At 39.0% G+C, this 17261-nt stretch overlaps 2 protein-coding genes across 2 annotated transcripts; both read right to left on the reverse strand.

Annotated features, from left to right (window-relative positions):
* Positions 1-1609: 1609 nt before the first annotated feature.
* Positions 1610-7354, reverse strand: LOC105800976 (uncharacterized). The gene is given in 9 exon segments (XM_012632326.2): positions 1610-2823; positions 2884-3374; positions 3376-4516; positions 4519-5063; positions 5565-5932; positions 6032-6155; positions 6339-6417; positions 6493-6859; positions 7004-7354. Coding segments are annotated over 9 exon segments (4680 nt in total).
* Positions 7355-14098: 6744 nt separating this feature from the next.
* Positions 14099-15721, reverse strand: LOC105803319 (anthocyanidin-3-O-glucoside rhamnosyltransferase). Its single transcript, XM_012635441.2, has one exon. The coding sequence runs from the start codon at positions 15626-15628 to the stop codon at positions 14228-14230; it is 1401 nt and encodes a 466-aa protein (XP_012490895.1). The 5' UTR covers positions 15629-15721; the 3' UTR covers positions 14099-14227.
* Between the last annotated feature and the right edge of the window lie 1540 nt (positions 15722-17261).

Consider the following 17261-nt stretch of genomic DNA (forward strand, 5'->3'; position numbering starts at 1 on the left):
AATCTTCAACTTTCTCCGCTGCTACTCAGGGAGACAAGGCTTGGTGGCTTAAATCTGCTTCCCACTATCTTGGAAAGATAAGATTCGCCGTCTTCGATCTACTCCACTACTGCTTAGGGAGATAAGATCTACAATCTTCAACCTTCTCCACTGCTGCTCAGGGAGACAAGGCTTGGTGGCTTAAATCTGCTTCCCACTATCTTGGAAAGATAAGATTCGCCATCTTCGATCTACTCCACTACTGCTTAGAGAGATAAGATCCACAATCTTCAACCTTCTCCACTACTGCTCAGGGAGACAAGGCTTGGTGGCTCAAATCTACTTCCCACTATCTTGGAAAGATAAGATTCGCCATCTTTGATCTGCTCCACTACTACTTAGGGAGATAAGATGTATAATCTTCAACCTTCTCCGCTGCTGCTCAGGGAGACAAGGCTTGGTGTTTCACCGGTTTGTTCTCTGGGGAACATGACCTGTATAATTCATTTTATGAACCTAAATATGCCTAGTGATTAGGATGTCGTGATCAGAATGAGTCCAATGCTCCTAACTAGGTACGTATGAATGATGTTTGCATGAATGCAAAATTTTGTTTTTCCGTGAATGATCCCGCTTAGGTTGTCATTACTCGAAGTTTATTAAAGCTTTGCGACTGACGTGCTACAATGCCTTCTTACTTGACTGGCTTTTCTAAAGAAACATTTAGCCAGGTTACCCCCACTGTAAACCTTAAAGTTTAATCCATTAGGGCGCAAAAAATTCATACCATTGTTCTCCCACTGTAACCCAAGAGTATATGGCTTTTCTTCAATTTTCTCCTATTTCAAGGATACAGATTACGAAATTCGTTTACACCACTCTCAGGGTGTCCTATCAAATGCTTATGCCCAAATGAGGAGCTTTCTATTCATAGGGAACTTCTTCCTACCCCATCAAAACCTCCTGCTGTCTCATTCGCTATTTTAGACCACTAAAGCAGTTTTAATTTAGATTTTTTTTCCTTCTTAGACTCCTTATCTTTTGACCTCAGGGTGTTCTAAACAATAGTCCTATTTTAGGTTACTAAATTATTTAGAAATTCCTAGAGTAAAATACTAAACTTCTTTTGTAAAAGTTAATTAGTCCATCAATCATTATTCTAATGCAACATGCTTGCGCAAAGATCACAAATACTGAGTAAGAGATGAATTAATTCAGGAATTTATTGATAGTAAATGTCTTGAAAAGAAAAAATATTCAAGAACAGCAAAGAATAAAGTATTTATAAGAACCAACAAACTTGGTACAAATAATATGAAGACTAGGTGCTCTGGATATCGCCGCTTGAACTTTCCGTGCAAGCCAAGAACTATTCTGAATTTAACATGTGTTTAGGGGATCCACAGTACTCTGTCGATGCCTCGAGATGTCGTATATTCTTGTTGACTTAAGTGAAGCAAGATCACCCTATGCCCCAATCTGACAATGTTTAAGCCGCCCTTTTCGGGTTTTCAACTCAAACCCCTTTTGGTCTCAAAGTGCCCTTTTTGGGTTTTCACCTTGGCCTCTCCTTTTTTTTTTGGAAATCAGAGCGCCCTTTGCGGGTTTTCACTTTGATTCCTCTCTTCCTTCAAGTGAAATATTTCTTGACCGAATCTGAATTGACAGGATTTGGAAGATTTTTGCCATCCATTTCACTCAAAATCAAAGCGCCTCCGGAAAAAGCCTTTTTTACAACATAAGGTCCTTCCCAGTTTGGCATCCATTTCCCTCTAAAATCCTTTTGTAAAGGGAGGATCTTTTTCAGAACCAAATCCCCTTCATGAAATTCTCTGGGAAGAACCTTCTTATTATAAGCTCGTATCATTCGCTTCTGATACATTTGGCCATGACGAACGGCTTTTAATCTTTTCTCTTCAATCAGGTTCAGTTGATCATACCGAGATTGGATCCATTCGGCCTCATCCAATTTCAACTCGGCCAAAACTCGGAGAGAAGGAATTTCAACCTCAATGGGTAAAACTGCCTCCATTCCATAAACCAACGAGAAAGGCGTTGCCCCAGTAGAAGTCCTGATCGATGTTCGGTAAGCCAAAAGAGCGAATGGTAACTTCTCATGCCAATCTTTGTAAGTTTCTGCCATCTTTGCCACAATCTTCTTAATATTTTTGTTCGCTGCCTCCACTGCACCATTCATTTTTAGACGATACGGTGACGAATTATGGTGTCTGATATTAAACTGTTCACAGACTTCTACTATTGTGCTGTTATTCAAATTCAGCGCATTGTCAGATATGATCCTTTCAGGCATTCCATATCGACATATGATTTCTTTCTTCGAAAACTTACTGACTGCTGACTTCGTGACATTAGCATATGAGGCTGCCTCTACCCACTTAGTGAAGTAGTCAATAACCACAAAAATGAAACGATGTCCATTAGAAGCCTTCGGTGATATTGGTCTAATGACGTCCATACCCCACATGGAGAAAGGCCATGGAGAAGTCATAACATGAAGAGGAGAAGGAGGCGCGTGCATCTTATCCCCATAAATTTGGCATTTATGGCATTTCTTGGCATGATTGATGCAATCTCTTTCCATAGTAGACCAGTAATACCCGAATCTCATAATCTGTCTGGCCATGGTGAATCCATTAGCGTGCGTTCCACAAACACCCTCATGGACTTCTTCCAAAATTTTCTTAGCCTCTACAACGTCCACGCATCTTATCAGTACTCTATCCTTTCCCCTTTTATATAGGATCTCCCCATCTAAGACATAGTCAATAGCTAGTCTTCTCAATGTCCTTTTATCATTCTCTGTTGCCTGATCAGGATATTCGCGATTCCTCACATATAGCAAAATATCTTGGTACTAGGGACTATTATCATGCTCCAGTTCTTCAATGCTGTAACAGTGGGCTGGGATCTCATAAATACTAATTTGGATGGGCTTCATGTCCTCCAACTGATTCACTTTAATCATGGAAGCTAAAGTAGCAAGAGCATCAGCCATCTGATTTTCTTCTCGTGGGAGATAATAGAAGGTAATGTTGTCAAACTCTTCGATTAATCCCAAAACCAATCTCTGGTAACGGATCAATTTAGGATCTCTTGTCTCCCATTCCCTTCTTATCTGGTATATCACCAATGCTGAGTCTCCGTACACCTCTAATGTCTTGATTTTCCGCTCTATGGCTGCCCGTATACCCATGATGCAAGCTTCATACTCAGCCATATTATTAGTGCAATCAAAGTCTAGTTTACTAGTAAAAGGATGATAATCTCCATTCGGAGACACCAGGACTGCCCCAATCCCATTGCCTAGTGCATTCGATGCTCCGTCAAAGTTCAACCTCCAAGAATGATTTTTTTTGGGAATCCTCTTCAGCATTCGCCACATACATCAAATCTTCATTCGGGAAATAAAAATCCAGAGGCTCATAATCTTCCAGAGCCCTACTAGCCAAAAAATCTGCTATCACACTCCCCTTGACGGCCTTCTGACTTACATATACGATGTCAAACTCAGAGAGCAGGATTTGCCATCTAGCCATTCTTCCATTCAATGCTGTTGACTCCATCATATACTTTAAAGGGTCTAATTTTGATATTAGCCAAGTCGTATGATATAGTAAGTATTGCCTCAACCTCTTGGTCGTCCAAATCAGGGCGCAACACAATTTTTCGATAGGTGAATATCTCATCTCACAATCAGTGAATTTCTTGCTAAGATAATAAATCACCTTTTCCCTTTTTCCTGTAGCATCATGTTGACCCAGTACGCATCCCATAGAGTTATCAAACACAGTTAAATACAAAATCAAGGGTCTGTCAGGGCTAGGTGGTGACAGTACTGGAGTGTTAGATAAGTATTGCTTTATCTTTTCAAAGGCTTTCTGACATTCTTCATTCCAGACATCAGGATTATGTTTCTTCAAAAGGCGAAATATGGGATCACATTTCCCGGTCAACTGTGAAATAAACCGAGCAATGTAATCCAATCTTCCCAAGAAACCTCGAACTTCTTTCTGGATACGTGGTGGCGATAAATCTCGTATTGCTTTGACTTTGTCTGGATCGATCTCAATTCCTTTTTCGCTGACTACGAAGCCTAACAACTTTCCTGACCTGGCTCCAAAAGTACATTTTGTCGAATTAAGCTTGAGCTGGAACCTCCTCAATCTTAAGAACAATTTTCTCAAGACCTGTACATGTTCATCCTCTGTTCTGGATTTGGCAATCATATCATCAACGTATACTTCAATTTCTTTGTGCATCATGTCATGAAACAAGGCTACCATGGCTCTCTGATATGTTGCTCCCGCTTTCTTTAATCCGAATGGTATCACCTTATAGCAAAATGTTCCCCACAAAGTAATGAACGTAGTCTTTCCCATATCTTCTGGATGCATCTTTATCTGATTATATCCTGAGAACCCATCCATAAAAGAAAATAGTGAAAATCCCGCAGTATTATCCACCAGAGTATCAATATGTGGCAATGGGAAATTGTCCTTTGGGCTTGCTTTGTTCAATCCCTGTAATCGACGCACATTCGTACTTTTCCATCTTTTTTAGGGACTGGGACAATATTAGCTGCCCACTCAGAATATTTGACCTCCTGTAAAAAACCAGCATCAAATTGTTTCTTAACTTCCTCTTTTATTTTGAGCACAATATCAGGCCTCATTCTTCTGAGCTTCTGTTGAACTGGTTTGCAATCCTCTTTTATGGGTAGACGATGCACTACAATGTCAGCACTCAATCCAGGCATATCCTGGTATGACCATGTGAAGACATCTTTGAATTCATGAAGTAATTCAATGAGGTCTCGTCTTGTCTTTGCGAGAATTTCAGTCCTAATTTTCACCTCTTTCCCTTCTTCCAAGCTCACAACTTCTACTGACTCTTTGTGAGGTAGGATTTGCTTTTCCTCTTATTCTACCATCCTCAACAAGTCCAAAGATAAACCACTATCTTCGTCACCTTCAAAGTCCTGCGATCCTTCTAAACACACATTTCGTTCAAAAGGGCACTCTGAGCTCGTAGCAGCGTCATTCCCGTCATTGATACACAGAGACCTATTATAGTTACAAAAGAATGTATGAATTTATGTACAATTATTTATGTAATGAAAGAATATATTTAGGCGTATGAGAAGAAGGAAAGAATATTTACTCGAAACAATTGCAAAGCTGTATTTTATTAAAATAATGATTTTTAAACATAAGCCTATTTCACAAAAGAATTCTTGTTATTTCTAGGCTAAAACAACAAGTTTGTTCTGAATATTACTCTGAGACAGTTCTAAAGACTTTAGGTATTTCTTCCGCAGTCCAATTGTCTAGAACACTTCCAGGCTCATAAGGACGAATGTCTAGCCAACTTCTCTCTTCATTCCCTAGCTCATGAATGGCATTAATGTGCATATTTCCCAACGGATCCTCGATGCTTTCCTCAACCAATTTCTTTCTCTCCTAATGAATAATTCCTCCAGATACGAAAGTTTTGGATATGTGGGGAATTATCATTGGCTCTCACTTAGCTTCTTCCCATTTAAGCGCGCTCTTCTCCTTTTCTGCCTTTTCTCTATCTCCTTTCTTCTCTGTCCCCTATCTGGCTTGTATCCTAAGCCAAAATTATCCTGCTTTTCTTTCAGCACCGGAACCTCAGTTTTCCCTTGAAGATATCTCCCCAGCCCTCTTCCGGGTAAAGCTCCTTTTCCCACCAACAACTGTAAACCCATCTCTGTAGTTTTGGATAATTTTGGCACCGAGATTTTACTCCCTTCAGGAACAAATGCCGCATTTACAAACTCCAAAGATCGAAATGAGCATTCTATTGACTCATCATTGGTCTCCACATATGGCGTCTCATTGAATACAGCTGCTCTTATATCCTTTTGGGCTTTTATTGTCACTAGCCGACCATCTGACACTAACTTCAACATCTAATGCAATGATGACGGTACTGCCCCTGCCGAATGTATCCATGGTCTCCCTAATAAGCAGCTATAGGAAGGTTTGATGTCCATCACAATAAAATCTACCTCATAAACCGTTGGACCAATCAGTAAGGGTACCTCAATTCTTCCCATGACCTTCCTTTCTGTACCGTCAAATGCCCTCACTACATTTTGACACGTTTTCATGTGCGAACTGTCTATGAGTAGCCTGTTAAGTGTGAATAACGGCAATACGTTCAAAGCTGACCCATTGTCAATCAGTACTCCTGGCAAAATACGCCCCTTGCATCGTGCAGTGATATGCAAAGCTTTGGTAGATCCCATGCCCCCAGAAGGTATTTCATCATCATTGAAGAATATGAAATTATCAGCAATGATATTATTGACCAACCGATCTAGCTTACTGACAGAAATATCCTTGGACATATAGGTCTCATTTAGCATCTTCATCAGCGTACTTCGATGTATTTCTGAATTCAAGAGTAAGGACGATCAAGATATATTGGGCGGTTGTTTATGCAACTGCTCAACGACATTATACTCACTATGCTTTAAAATTTTGAGGAATCCCACTGCTTCTTCCTCCTTCACTGGCTCAACTACTTTCCCTTTTTGCTCCCCTGGTGTAGCCTCTTTCATAGACTCTGGATTGGCACTCACACACTGGCTCATTGCAGTCTCTTTTCCTGGGACAGTCGTATTGCACTCGTAGTTCCATGGGACTTTCTTATTGTCTTGGTAAGGAAAGGTTGCAGGTTTCTTTATTATGATCCTTGGCATTGCTGATATTCTCACATTATCCTTCTTGGGTCGCGAGATAATGACCACAGGCTGCACTGCTCTTGGAACCTTCAAAGACTCTGATGTGAAAATGCTCTCATCCTCCTTAACTTCTTCATAAAATTCCATCTCCTTGTTATCCATCAGGTCTTGAACCAAGGCTCTGAATTCTGCGCATTCCTGGATTTTATGTCCCTCCTCGTGGTGGAATTCACAGTAATTTTCCACTCTTTTGAAGCTTTTATCTGAACTTGAGACGATCAATCCCTTTCTTACCATATTTTTCCAGACCCACCTCAAAGGAATTTTCACCTCTGATATGTCCTCCTTGATCTTTCTACCCATGCTCCTACCTACCATGTTCACTCCATTATTATCATGATTAGGTAACGGATTCTCTGTACTAGGTGAATCATCCAATTTAACCACGCCCATGCTTATAAGCCTTTCTACCAACTTCTTGAATGCTGTACAATGTTCTATAGAATGCCCCACAATTCCCGCGTGATAATCGCACTGAGCGTTCGCATCGTACCACTTGGGATATGGAGGTTGCAGGGGTTTTAAGTGGTGAGGGGAAACCACGTGTGCATTGAATAAATTCTGATATAGCTCCCTATACGGCATTGGGATTGGCGTAAATTGAAGCTTCTCTGTGTTTTGCCTTGTGTCAGATCTCTGCTTTGATGATCCCTACTGGTTAACAGCCGTCTTCCCTGATTGATTGACTGTAATCGTTTTTGAATATGAACTTGTGTTGTTAACCTCGTTCTCCTTCTTCTTCGAAGCTGACCTTCTGCTACCTTCCCCAGCTTCTATTTTCCCGCTTCTGATAGCATTTTCTATCATTTCCCTGTTCATAATTATGTCAGAAAAGCTTTTGGAAGCATTCCCTAACAGATGCGTAATAAATGGGGCCTTCAATGTATTAACGAAAAGCATCGTCATTTCTCTCTAGAAGAAATTGCTGAACTTGGACAGCAACCTCCCTCCATCTCTGTGCGTATTGCCTGAAACTTTCACCAGGCTTCTTCTCCATGTTCTGCAGAGTAATTCTATCAGGTACCATGTCAGTCACATGGTTGTACTGTTTTAAAAATGCCTGTGCTAAATCTCTCCATGAATTAATCTGTGTACGACTTAGTTGATTGTACCATTTGGATGCAGCCCCTACGAGGCTATCCTGGAAGCAATGTATCAGCAACTGGTCATTATTAACATATTCAGTCATCCTCCTGCAGAACATAGTAATATGGGCTTCGGGGCTACTAGTCCCATTGTATTTCTCGAACTCTGGCATTTTGAACTTGTGAGGAAGTACCAGACTTGGAACCAAGCTCAATTCTCTAGCATCAATTCCATGGTAACTCTCAGTACCTTCTATCACTCTAAGTTTTTCCTCCAGCCATTTATACTTTTCCTCAAGCTGTTTTGGCAATTCATCATTCATTTTCTCGATTGTCTCATCGAAGTCTGGGATAACAGGATTAGCAAGATTGTCTCTAGCTTGAAAGTTTATCGGTGTTTCAGTACCGTCATGAGGCTTGATAGTAACGGAGGATTTGCGCGGATATATCCCCGCTTGTTGAGAAGTAAGTCCTGAGGAATAAGCAGGTCCCTCGTTGTCTCCTTCTTCATTGTTGAGCACCAACCCCTTTCCTTTGTTAACTCCTCCAGCCAATAACTGAGTCAACTTAGCCATCATACTCCCTTGAGATTCCATTATTTTTTCCATCATCTTTTGTTGAATCTTCTCTAATTGCTCATTCATTTGCTCTTGCATTTCTTTCTGGAACTGTTATAGCCTTTGGTCAATATCTCTAGTTTTCGATCGAGTACCGTAGTGGTGCTGGGTAGGTTGGTTGGTTTCCAGATTAACTGAGGAATGAGGTAAATTAATTAGAATCTTTTAATGTTTTTTAATGCATATGAAATGATGTAATACATGAATGCAAAAAAGACGTCAATTTTGATTCAATTCCATATAAGAAAACCTTACTAGAAAGCAAATTTCTTTACATAAAGCGAATTACAAATAAGACTTTGCCCTAGTACCCAAAACTCTAATCTTCCTAAGTAACAAAGCTAATTCTTACCCCCGATCCGATTCTAATTCATACTTCACACTCAACGTGTCAGCCTGTACTGCTAAAGTCTGCATATGATCAGCTACTCCTCGAATCTGGACCACAGCTTCCTCGATAAGATGATCTCTGCTTCTAACTTGATTCTGAAAGTGGTGAAGCTGTTCATTATTTCGACTTTCATTTGCCTTCAAGTGATTGATCTGAATCTCACAATTTTGCAGCACTGTTTCTAGCTCTTCGATTCTTCCCTTCATTTCGTCAATCTTGCTCAAGCTTGCTTTCAACTCTATCGTAGAATTTCAGCTTCGATACTGACGAAGAGACCTTTCTAACACAATCACCATTTCCTTTAACTCGTCCTTTTCCTTCTGGCTTTCTGACAAACTCTTTTCTAAAGTCTCATTTCGCCTTTGCATCTCTTGAAATCTCTGCTCCCATCTATCGGCATTGTCCTTTTCTTCTTGGATTTCTGCTCGCCACTATTCTGACGTCTTTCCCAGTCCAGCAGTTCTTATTGACAAACGCAACTTTTTATAATCTGTCTTTAGACTACCCAGTTCCTCATCAGCCTTGTTTTTCTCTTTCTTCAATCTCTCATTCTCAAGCTTCTGAACGTCTATGTCCAATCTCAAGTTTGTCTTTTCCGTCTCCATTTGCTCTATCCTTTTCTCCAAATCTGCATTCTTCCTCTCAAAATCTTGTCTTACCATTTCCAATTCCGAAGGGATGACTTGCAAATGCTCTTCTATTGACTGGCCGTCCCCATGATTTATCTTGGGTGTATTATCATTAATCCTCCTAGCCCACCATCCATAATACTCAAGAGTCGTCATTGGCCCTATAGCTAACCTCTTCATTCGGCGAGTCTGTTTCCACGCCTTGGACATTTCTTGAATCTTCTTTCTATAACCATCCTCTTTATATGAAAATTCACAATCAGCTATCCCTTGAGTCGCAGGTATAAACTGTCTCGACCTATATTGCCTTAGCACCAATAATGGGGCATATCCGACAGCATCCCAAATGCCCAATTAATGTACCCAATTGAAATACCCACACCTATATAGGATCTCATCTGGTAGTAACCAAGGAGCTCTCCACTCAACATCTTCCTCTTGAAGATTTTGAAGAATAGCCATCCACTTTTCCTCAGAAATGTCATATCTCCTCGGTGTAGCAATTATCTCCTTTAGTGGTGAATAATTTTCAGAGAAAACTCGATACAAAACTTTATCCACCTTCCAAAAGTGACTGTGAAACCATGCAAGTAGAAGCTGCGCGCATCCAATAAATCTACCCTCACCCGTCTTTCGGCATGCACTCAATGACCTGAAGGTTTCTGCCAAAATTGCCGGAATCGATGTAACCCTTTTATCAAGTCGATCAAATAAATCGGTGACTGCTTCGTCCACATGCCCCAAGGCCCTAGGGAAGACAACCAAGCCGTATATACTTAAGGTAAAAATATCTAACCTCTTTCTTATGTCTGGGTGTGTGAGAATGGCATCCTTCAAGCTCCTCCAAGGAATGCACTTGCTGTCCCCCTTTTGCTTAACTCGTGCAGCGACCCACTGCTCACTCATCCCTGTTATACCTATCAGCTTCTTTGAAAAAGTTGGCACATTCACCGCTCTCGAGTAGACCCTATCCACTTGGAACTTTGAACATCGGAGTAAAGCCACGTACTCCTCTATCGTAGGTACCAAATCAACATTCCCAAACGTGAAGCAACTGTAAGCAGGATTCCAAAACTGGGCGAGGGCTCGAAACAAATGTTTGTCCACCTTCACATCAAGCAAATAAGGCAAATCCCCATAATTGTCGTAAAATAACTGCCTAACCTCATTATTCCACTGATCCCAAATTTCTTTCAGCTCCTGCAAATTGTTTTGAGTCACACTAATGCGAGTAAAATCCCATAATTCCGATACATACCCATTGGCCAGACTATCACCCTTTTCTTGTTGCATTGTTTCAGACCAAGTTCGAACAGCCGCATTGTCCTCCACTTTATCAAGAAACCCTTTTTCCATGTTAAGCTTTCTATCTTGCAACCAAATCTGAACTGACGCCTTTTATGATGAAATGAAATGCCATGTCATGCAATCAAAATAAAACATAAAAGGTCAGTAACATATATAAACATAGAAAACAATCAAGAAATAATAAAAACACCTATTAGGATATCTACCAGAATTTAGTGCGGTTCTACCTAAGGTAAGTTCCTAAGGCTCATTATATGCGGTTCGGTTCTAAAGTAAAGGTACCCGAACCAGCAGATTCCTTGATCCTCACCCATTATAGGCTCATATAGATCAAGTTCGGTTCAGGGGGACACATTTTCCTTATGACTATACGGAGACGAAAATCTCACGAAGGCATAAGTACCGATATATCCCGAAAGCGATCCACTATCCTATACGGAGGTGAAAACCTCACGAAGGCATAGCTTCTCACTCCCACTTAAAAGGGTAAAATTGTTCAACTCATGAAATGTATAATGCAAACAATATTTAAACAAGAAGATAATGAATGCAAAAGGATGTCATGAGTTTTTAAAAAAAATTATTTTCTCGACCATAAGACAAAAATTAATTAACTTTGTGGCTCAACTCTCTTATTTTTTTAAAAAAGTCCCCAGCGGAGTCGCCAAGCTGTCGAAACCATTTTTTTTTAAAACAAAAATTTTAAAAAAATAAAAATTGGGAGTCGCCACCAATCTTTTATTAAGGTGTGATTGGGTCACCTAAAAATGACTTTGGTTTACAAGTTTTAGAAAAACGGGTTCGGGAGTCGGTTACGTATGAGGAAGGATTAGCACCCTCATTACGCCCAAAAATTGGTACCTAGTTAATTGATTAATGTCTTAAAGTCGAAGGTTTGAAAATATATAATCCTTAGTAAGAAAACTTAAAACCGTTACGTATTAAGACCCTTCTCAATTTAGAGAAGCAAAAATGTCACACCCAATGCGTTAGGGCACAACATTCTAATTTCCTCAAAAATGAATTGGGTCAAAATACTAGTGCCATAAAAACCTTAAAAGAACATCCACTTATCCAAGATTTAAAAAATCACACCCAATACGTTAGGGCACAATTTCTTTAAAATCCCAAACTCGGAATATTTCCTTTATTATTTTTTAGAAAAAATCTTCATTTCAAGAAATCAATGCGTCACATCCAATACGTTAGGACACAACGTGTTGAATTCCCAATAATGAGTTCTTATTTTTTTGATTAAAAAGAGAAATGCTCGATTGTTAGATTTAACGAAGAAAATCGGAACCCAATACGTTAGGGCTCAATTTCCTTGAAAATCCTAAATACGAGCATTACCTCAATTTTGAAAAGATTTAAAATTGAGTAAAAACTGATGTAGTGCTACATTAATTATATAATGCAATAACAAATATTACAATAACATAGAAATAATGTAAACATATAAATGAAAAATAAGCAAAATATAAAGAATAAATGGCACATAATTTATGTATTGAAATTAAAAGACATACACATAATTCACATATGCAATCTTAAGCTATGAAACTCATATATATAACATCAATGCATTTACGAAAATAAAGGGAAGAAAAAAATGAAAAATATTATAGAGTATATATAAAAAACATACATTAGCATTTTATGAATAAAAATATTCGTATAAATACATAAATATACAAAATTGGTTTTAAAGTAAATATATATATATACCACGCATATAATAAAAATGGCTAAAAATATTAATATGTATATATATATAAAACTAAACATATACGTATTGATATAAAATATTACATTAAAAATATACATGTAAATATGTAAAACTATATATATATATATATAATAAAAATGACTAAAAATATTAATATGTATATATATATAAAACTAAACATATACGCATTGATATAAAATAAAAAAATTTCATTACATTACATTAAAAATATACATGTAAATATGTAAAACTATATATATATATATATATAAACTAAATAAAATAAAAGGAATAATAAAGAAAAACAGACTAAATTGAACTATAAATAAAAATATGGGGCAAATACTTGAAGTTCGGAGGTCCAAATTGAACGCGCGAATTACATAGAGGGGCTGGAAGGGAAATTTTCCCTTCTCCTCTAAAATGGCGCCGTTCCATCAGGGCTAAATTGAAATCGAAAATGAATTAAAGGGCTAATTTAAAAAATTAAACAAACCTAATTGTAAAGCATTAAAAAGGCGGAGGGGCTAAAAGCGCAATTTGCCCCTCCGCGTAAAAACACGCGGATCTTGGGTCCGGGTCGGGTCGACGCGCGGATCCTCCCCTCAAAACGGCGCCGTTTTCAATTGGCTATTTAAGCCAAAATTTAAAAGAATAATTTCATTTTCAATCCTTCAAAGAAAAAAAAACGAAAATCCTTCAAAGAAAAGCTCTCAACCCCCTGGACACCGTCCTTCTGTACGGTCATCGGCCGGTCACCGGCCACCGCGCCAGTCGCTGATCTCCGGCGCCGGCACCACCTTCCGCGGTGGCCGGAAAAAGTAAAAAAAAATCTTTTTTAACCTTCTTGACCCCCTAAGCCTAGATCCGGGCTCAAATCCCGCGAAAAATTAACAAAAAGGCCCCTAAATGTATAGAAACCTTTCGGCTTCCGGTCGTCAATCCTCGGTGACGACTTCCTCGGCCATCCGCGGCGATTAGGGCTCGCAAATAGGTTTTTCCTTCCCTTTTGTATTTATATAAATAATAACAATAAATAAATATAAAAAATAAAATAAAATAGAAATGCTAGTATCAACCTTTGCTTTGATTTTTGCTCTTGATATTGTGAAAGTTGTAGTTTATATCTTTTTATTTCGAAATCAGATCCTGTTACAGTATTGTTTTTGGCTTTTTATAGCCGAATGAATAAAATAAATCAAGAAACAAATTTTGATTGATTCAATCTGATTTGATTTGATTTCTCTTTCCTTTCTTGTGTTTATTTCTTGCAGGCGAAGATGCGGAGATTCAAAGGCTCAGTTGCGGCGCTGTTGAAAATTTGAAACCCTAGGGTTTCATCCTCTGTCTTGGGCCACAACTTTGTTTTGGTTTGGGCCTTGTAGCCCGTTTGTAATCAAACACTATGGACTGTTTTTATTTTATTATTTTATCTATGTTTTTGCTTTTATTGGACCGGGTAAAATTGAGGTATTACATCAATCACTATTAAAAGTTACTAATCGAAATATAATTTTAAATAAAACTTGACAATTTGTTTAAAGTTGAAAAAAAACCACTAAAAGAATAATTAATAAAGATTAACTTATTTATTTCAAATAACTAAAGTGGGGTGGAAATACATAGATAAATATAAAATAGCATACATATTTTATCCTTAATTTATTTATTTATGTATTTCTTAAATACAAACCTAGTTCTACGCCATAGCTTTCAACTGTTCAACCAAATTCGAAATAAGCTTGTCCTGTATCTCTGCATTCAGCAGAAAGTCCTTCCATTTCATGTGATTCTGTCTTATGGAAACGCCTGCTTCCTTGTCTACATCCACCATCACAGTCTCCACAGCCTCCTTAATATTTTCCTTGGAGAAATACCCATCCTCCTCTCTCCTACTCACTTCCACACCCGCCTTCATGTCCCCAGCCACCAGCTTGGCGTTCAAGAACTGGTCACCCTTCAATGGCAGCAACACCAACTGGCAATCGTTCATCAAAGCTTCCATAATGGAACTAAACCCAGAGTGGCAAATGCAACAACCCACACTCTCGTGTGCCAATATAAGTTGTTGTTGGACCCATCCCGAGTGGACAACCCCTCTTCCCTTAATCGCCTCCATGAACCCTTTTGGCAAGACCCTGTCAAGCTCCGCCCGGGCTTCCACTCCACCCGGGAAGTTCACTACCAGAATAAATGGCAATCCTGTGAGCTCCAAACCAGTAGCCAGTTCTTTTAATTGATCATCTTTGAGAAACGTTTCGCTGCCAAAAGAGCAAAATATGACAGACTCGGGTGGATGTTGAGCCAACCAAGTTGCCCATTTCTCGTCGAGCACACCGGAGGGTGGGTCTGGAGTAAGTGGACCAGTTAATAAAACTGGCTTTTGATATTGGGTCTTGATGAAATCAACGTAAGGACCTTCCATTTCGTTGCAGCTTTTCAAAACTATAGCACTGCAACTGTTGAAGCCGTCAACGGCTGTATGGTAAACCGCAGGGCGACCATTAAAGCTCTTGTAAACATAAGACAAGTCTTGCGCCTGGAATGCTTTGAGAGAGGTAAAGGAGGTTTGCGGGTAGCCGCATGGCGGTTTCTTTAGATCGTCAACGGTGGGCTCCTCAGTTTCAACTCCAATAAATCTTGCGGGGACAGTAACGTAAGCACCAGAGATGGCAGAGAAGACGGAGAAGGAAAGCGTCTTGATGCCAAGTTGAGAGCAGAGTTTGGGAACCCAGTGATGGGCGAAATCAAAGAAGACAAACTGGGGTCGGAGCTCTGAGAGGAGAGTTTTGATTTGAGGCTGCATGAGATCCACGGCCTCCTTGAGGAGCTCGTGCATTGCAGGTGTCATCTCAGAGGTGTTGTGGAGATGAGTAGGAAGGCCTTGGACCTTGGGAATCTGGATGGGGATGATTTGGATGGTTGAGGTGACAAGAAATGAAGATTTGATGCGTGAAACATTACCGGGAGGCGTGAGGAAAGATATTCGAAATCCATGAAGGGAAAGCTTGTTAGAGAGTTGAATGAATGGGCTAATATGGCCGAAAGCAAAATAGGGGAACATCACTGCATGGATCTCTTTAGCTTCACCACCCGCCATTTCTGAGTTGTGGAGTGAGCCTGCTTGCTTGCCTGTGCCTCGATGTTTGATTTGTTTGCTAACCGACTTACACTTATCTAACCCTCATAAATGTTTTACTTTTTCCTTTATATGGTTAAAGCTATTTAAAAAAATAACTTGCACATGACATGATCTTTCATATATCAAATTGCTGGTATTTTACCAAAATAATTTAAAAAAATTTAATATTTACAAAAATAACTTAAGTTTTAAAATAATTACTAAAATAATTAAGTTTTAAAATAATCTGATAATATTTTAGACTCATGATTGTCTGATAATTGTGTTAGCCTTTAAAAAATTAAATTTTTTAGTTCTGGCTTGTCAATGGTCGGAACCAGTGTATTTTTTTAAAATATTATCATATTGGTATACAGAAAAAAAAATTTGGTGGTGGTCTGTCAATGGCCGGCACTACTTTTACGGGAAAAAAAATTTTCGGGTGCTGACCTGTCAATGGCCGACACCAGTATACGAAAAAAATTAAAAAAAAATTTGGTGGTGGCCTGTCAATGGCTGGCACCACCTTTACGGGGAAAAAAATATTTTTTCGGATGTTGCCCTGTCAAAGGCCGGCACCGATATACGAAAAAAATTAAAAAAAATTTATGGTGGTGTCCTGTCAATTATCGACACCGATTATCTGAAAAAATAAAAAAATTCGGTTCTTCGCTCATCAATGGTCGGCACCAAGATATCTGAAAAAATTAAAAAAATTAGGTGGTGGCCTGGAAATGGTCGGCACCACCTTTACAGAAAAAAAATTCGGGTGCTGGCCTGTCAATGGCCAGCACCGGTATAAGAAAATTTTTTTTTAAAAAAAATTAGTGGTGGCCTGTCAATGGCCGGCACCACCTTTACGGGAAAAAAAATTACGGCCAGCACCAAATTTATCAAATATATATAGGTATTTGATCTTCCATTTTGTTTGGTTTGAATTTTTTTTCCCTTTGTTTAGATGAAAGCAAAATTATTTTAAAATGAGTTTTCAAATATTGTTTGTTTATATTCATTTCGATGAAGAAATGATAAATACAACTGAAGAAGGCCGTGTATTTCGAAGCTGGAAAAAAATAGGAATAAGATTTAACAAAAAAATTTCGCTGTCGGATTTAAAACGAAAAATCAGTACAAAGATAGCAACCCATTGCGGAAAGCAAATGTTGAGACTGTTTTACAGATTTCCGATTTCAACTGATCAGCTAAAGTTCTCAGAAATGGAGCTTGAAGATGATGATGATTTAGGGACAATGATAGCAATTTATTGCCCCCTCTGAGATAGAAAGTCTCAGCCCGGTTGAGTTGTTCGCGAAGATAACTGAACCAGATCCCATTCAAGTGGTAATTCCAACAAGCCAGCGCTCCGGAATTGATTTTGATCTTAACGTCTCTTGGGAAGATCATTCGGGTTTTGGACGGTTAACGCCAACTCTTAAAAATCCAAAACTGGTGGATGTTCGTATAACACCCCATACTCGTGTCCTTGTCTAGAGATCCATCCAGAAGTGTTGGCCACCATAGAAGATCGTGATGAAGGGTCCGATAATGATGACCAGTCCCACCGTGATCCCAACGATGATTTTAGTGACTCCGATTTGGATGACATCCCTGA

The sequence above is a fragment of the Gossypium raimondii genome, chromosome 11 (assembly GCF_025698545.1).
Source record: "Gossypium raimondii isolate GPD5lz chromosome 11, ASM2569854v1, whole genome shotgun sequence".
Taxonomy (NCBI): domain Eukaryota; kingdom Viridiplantae; phylum Streptophyta; class Magnoliopsida; order Malvales; family Malvaceae; genus Gossypium; species Gossypium raimondii.

Excerpts from the sequence above, each read along its gene's own strand:
- LOC105803319 (XM_012635441.2), bottom strand. The coding sequence starts at position 15,628 with ATGGCGGGTGGTGAAGCTAAAGAGATCCATGCAGTGATGTTCCCCTAT.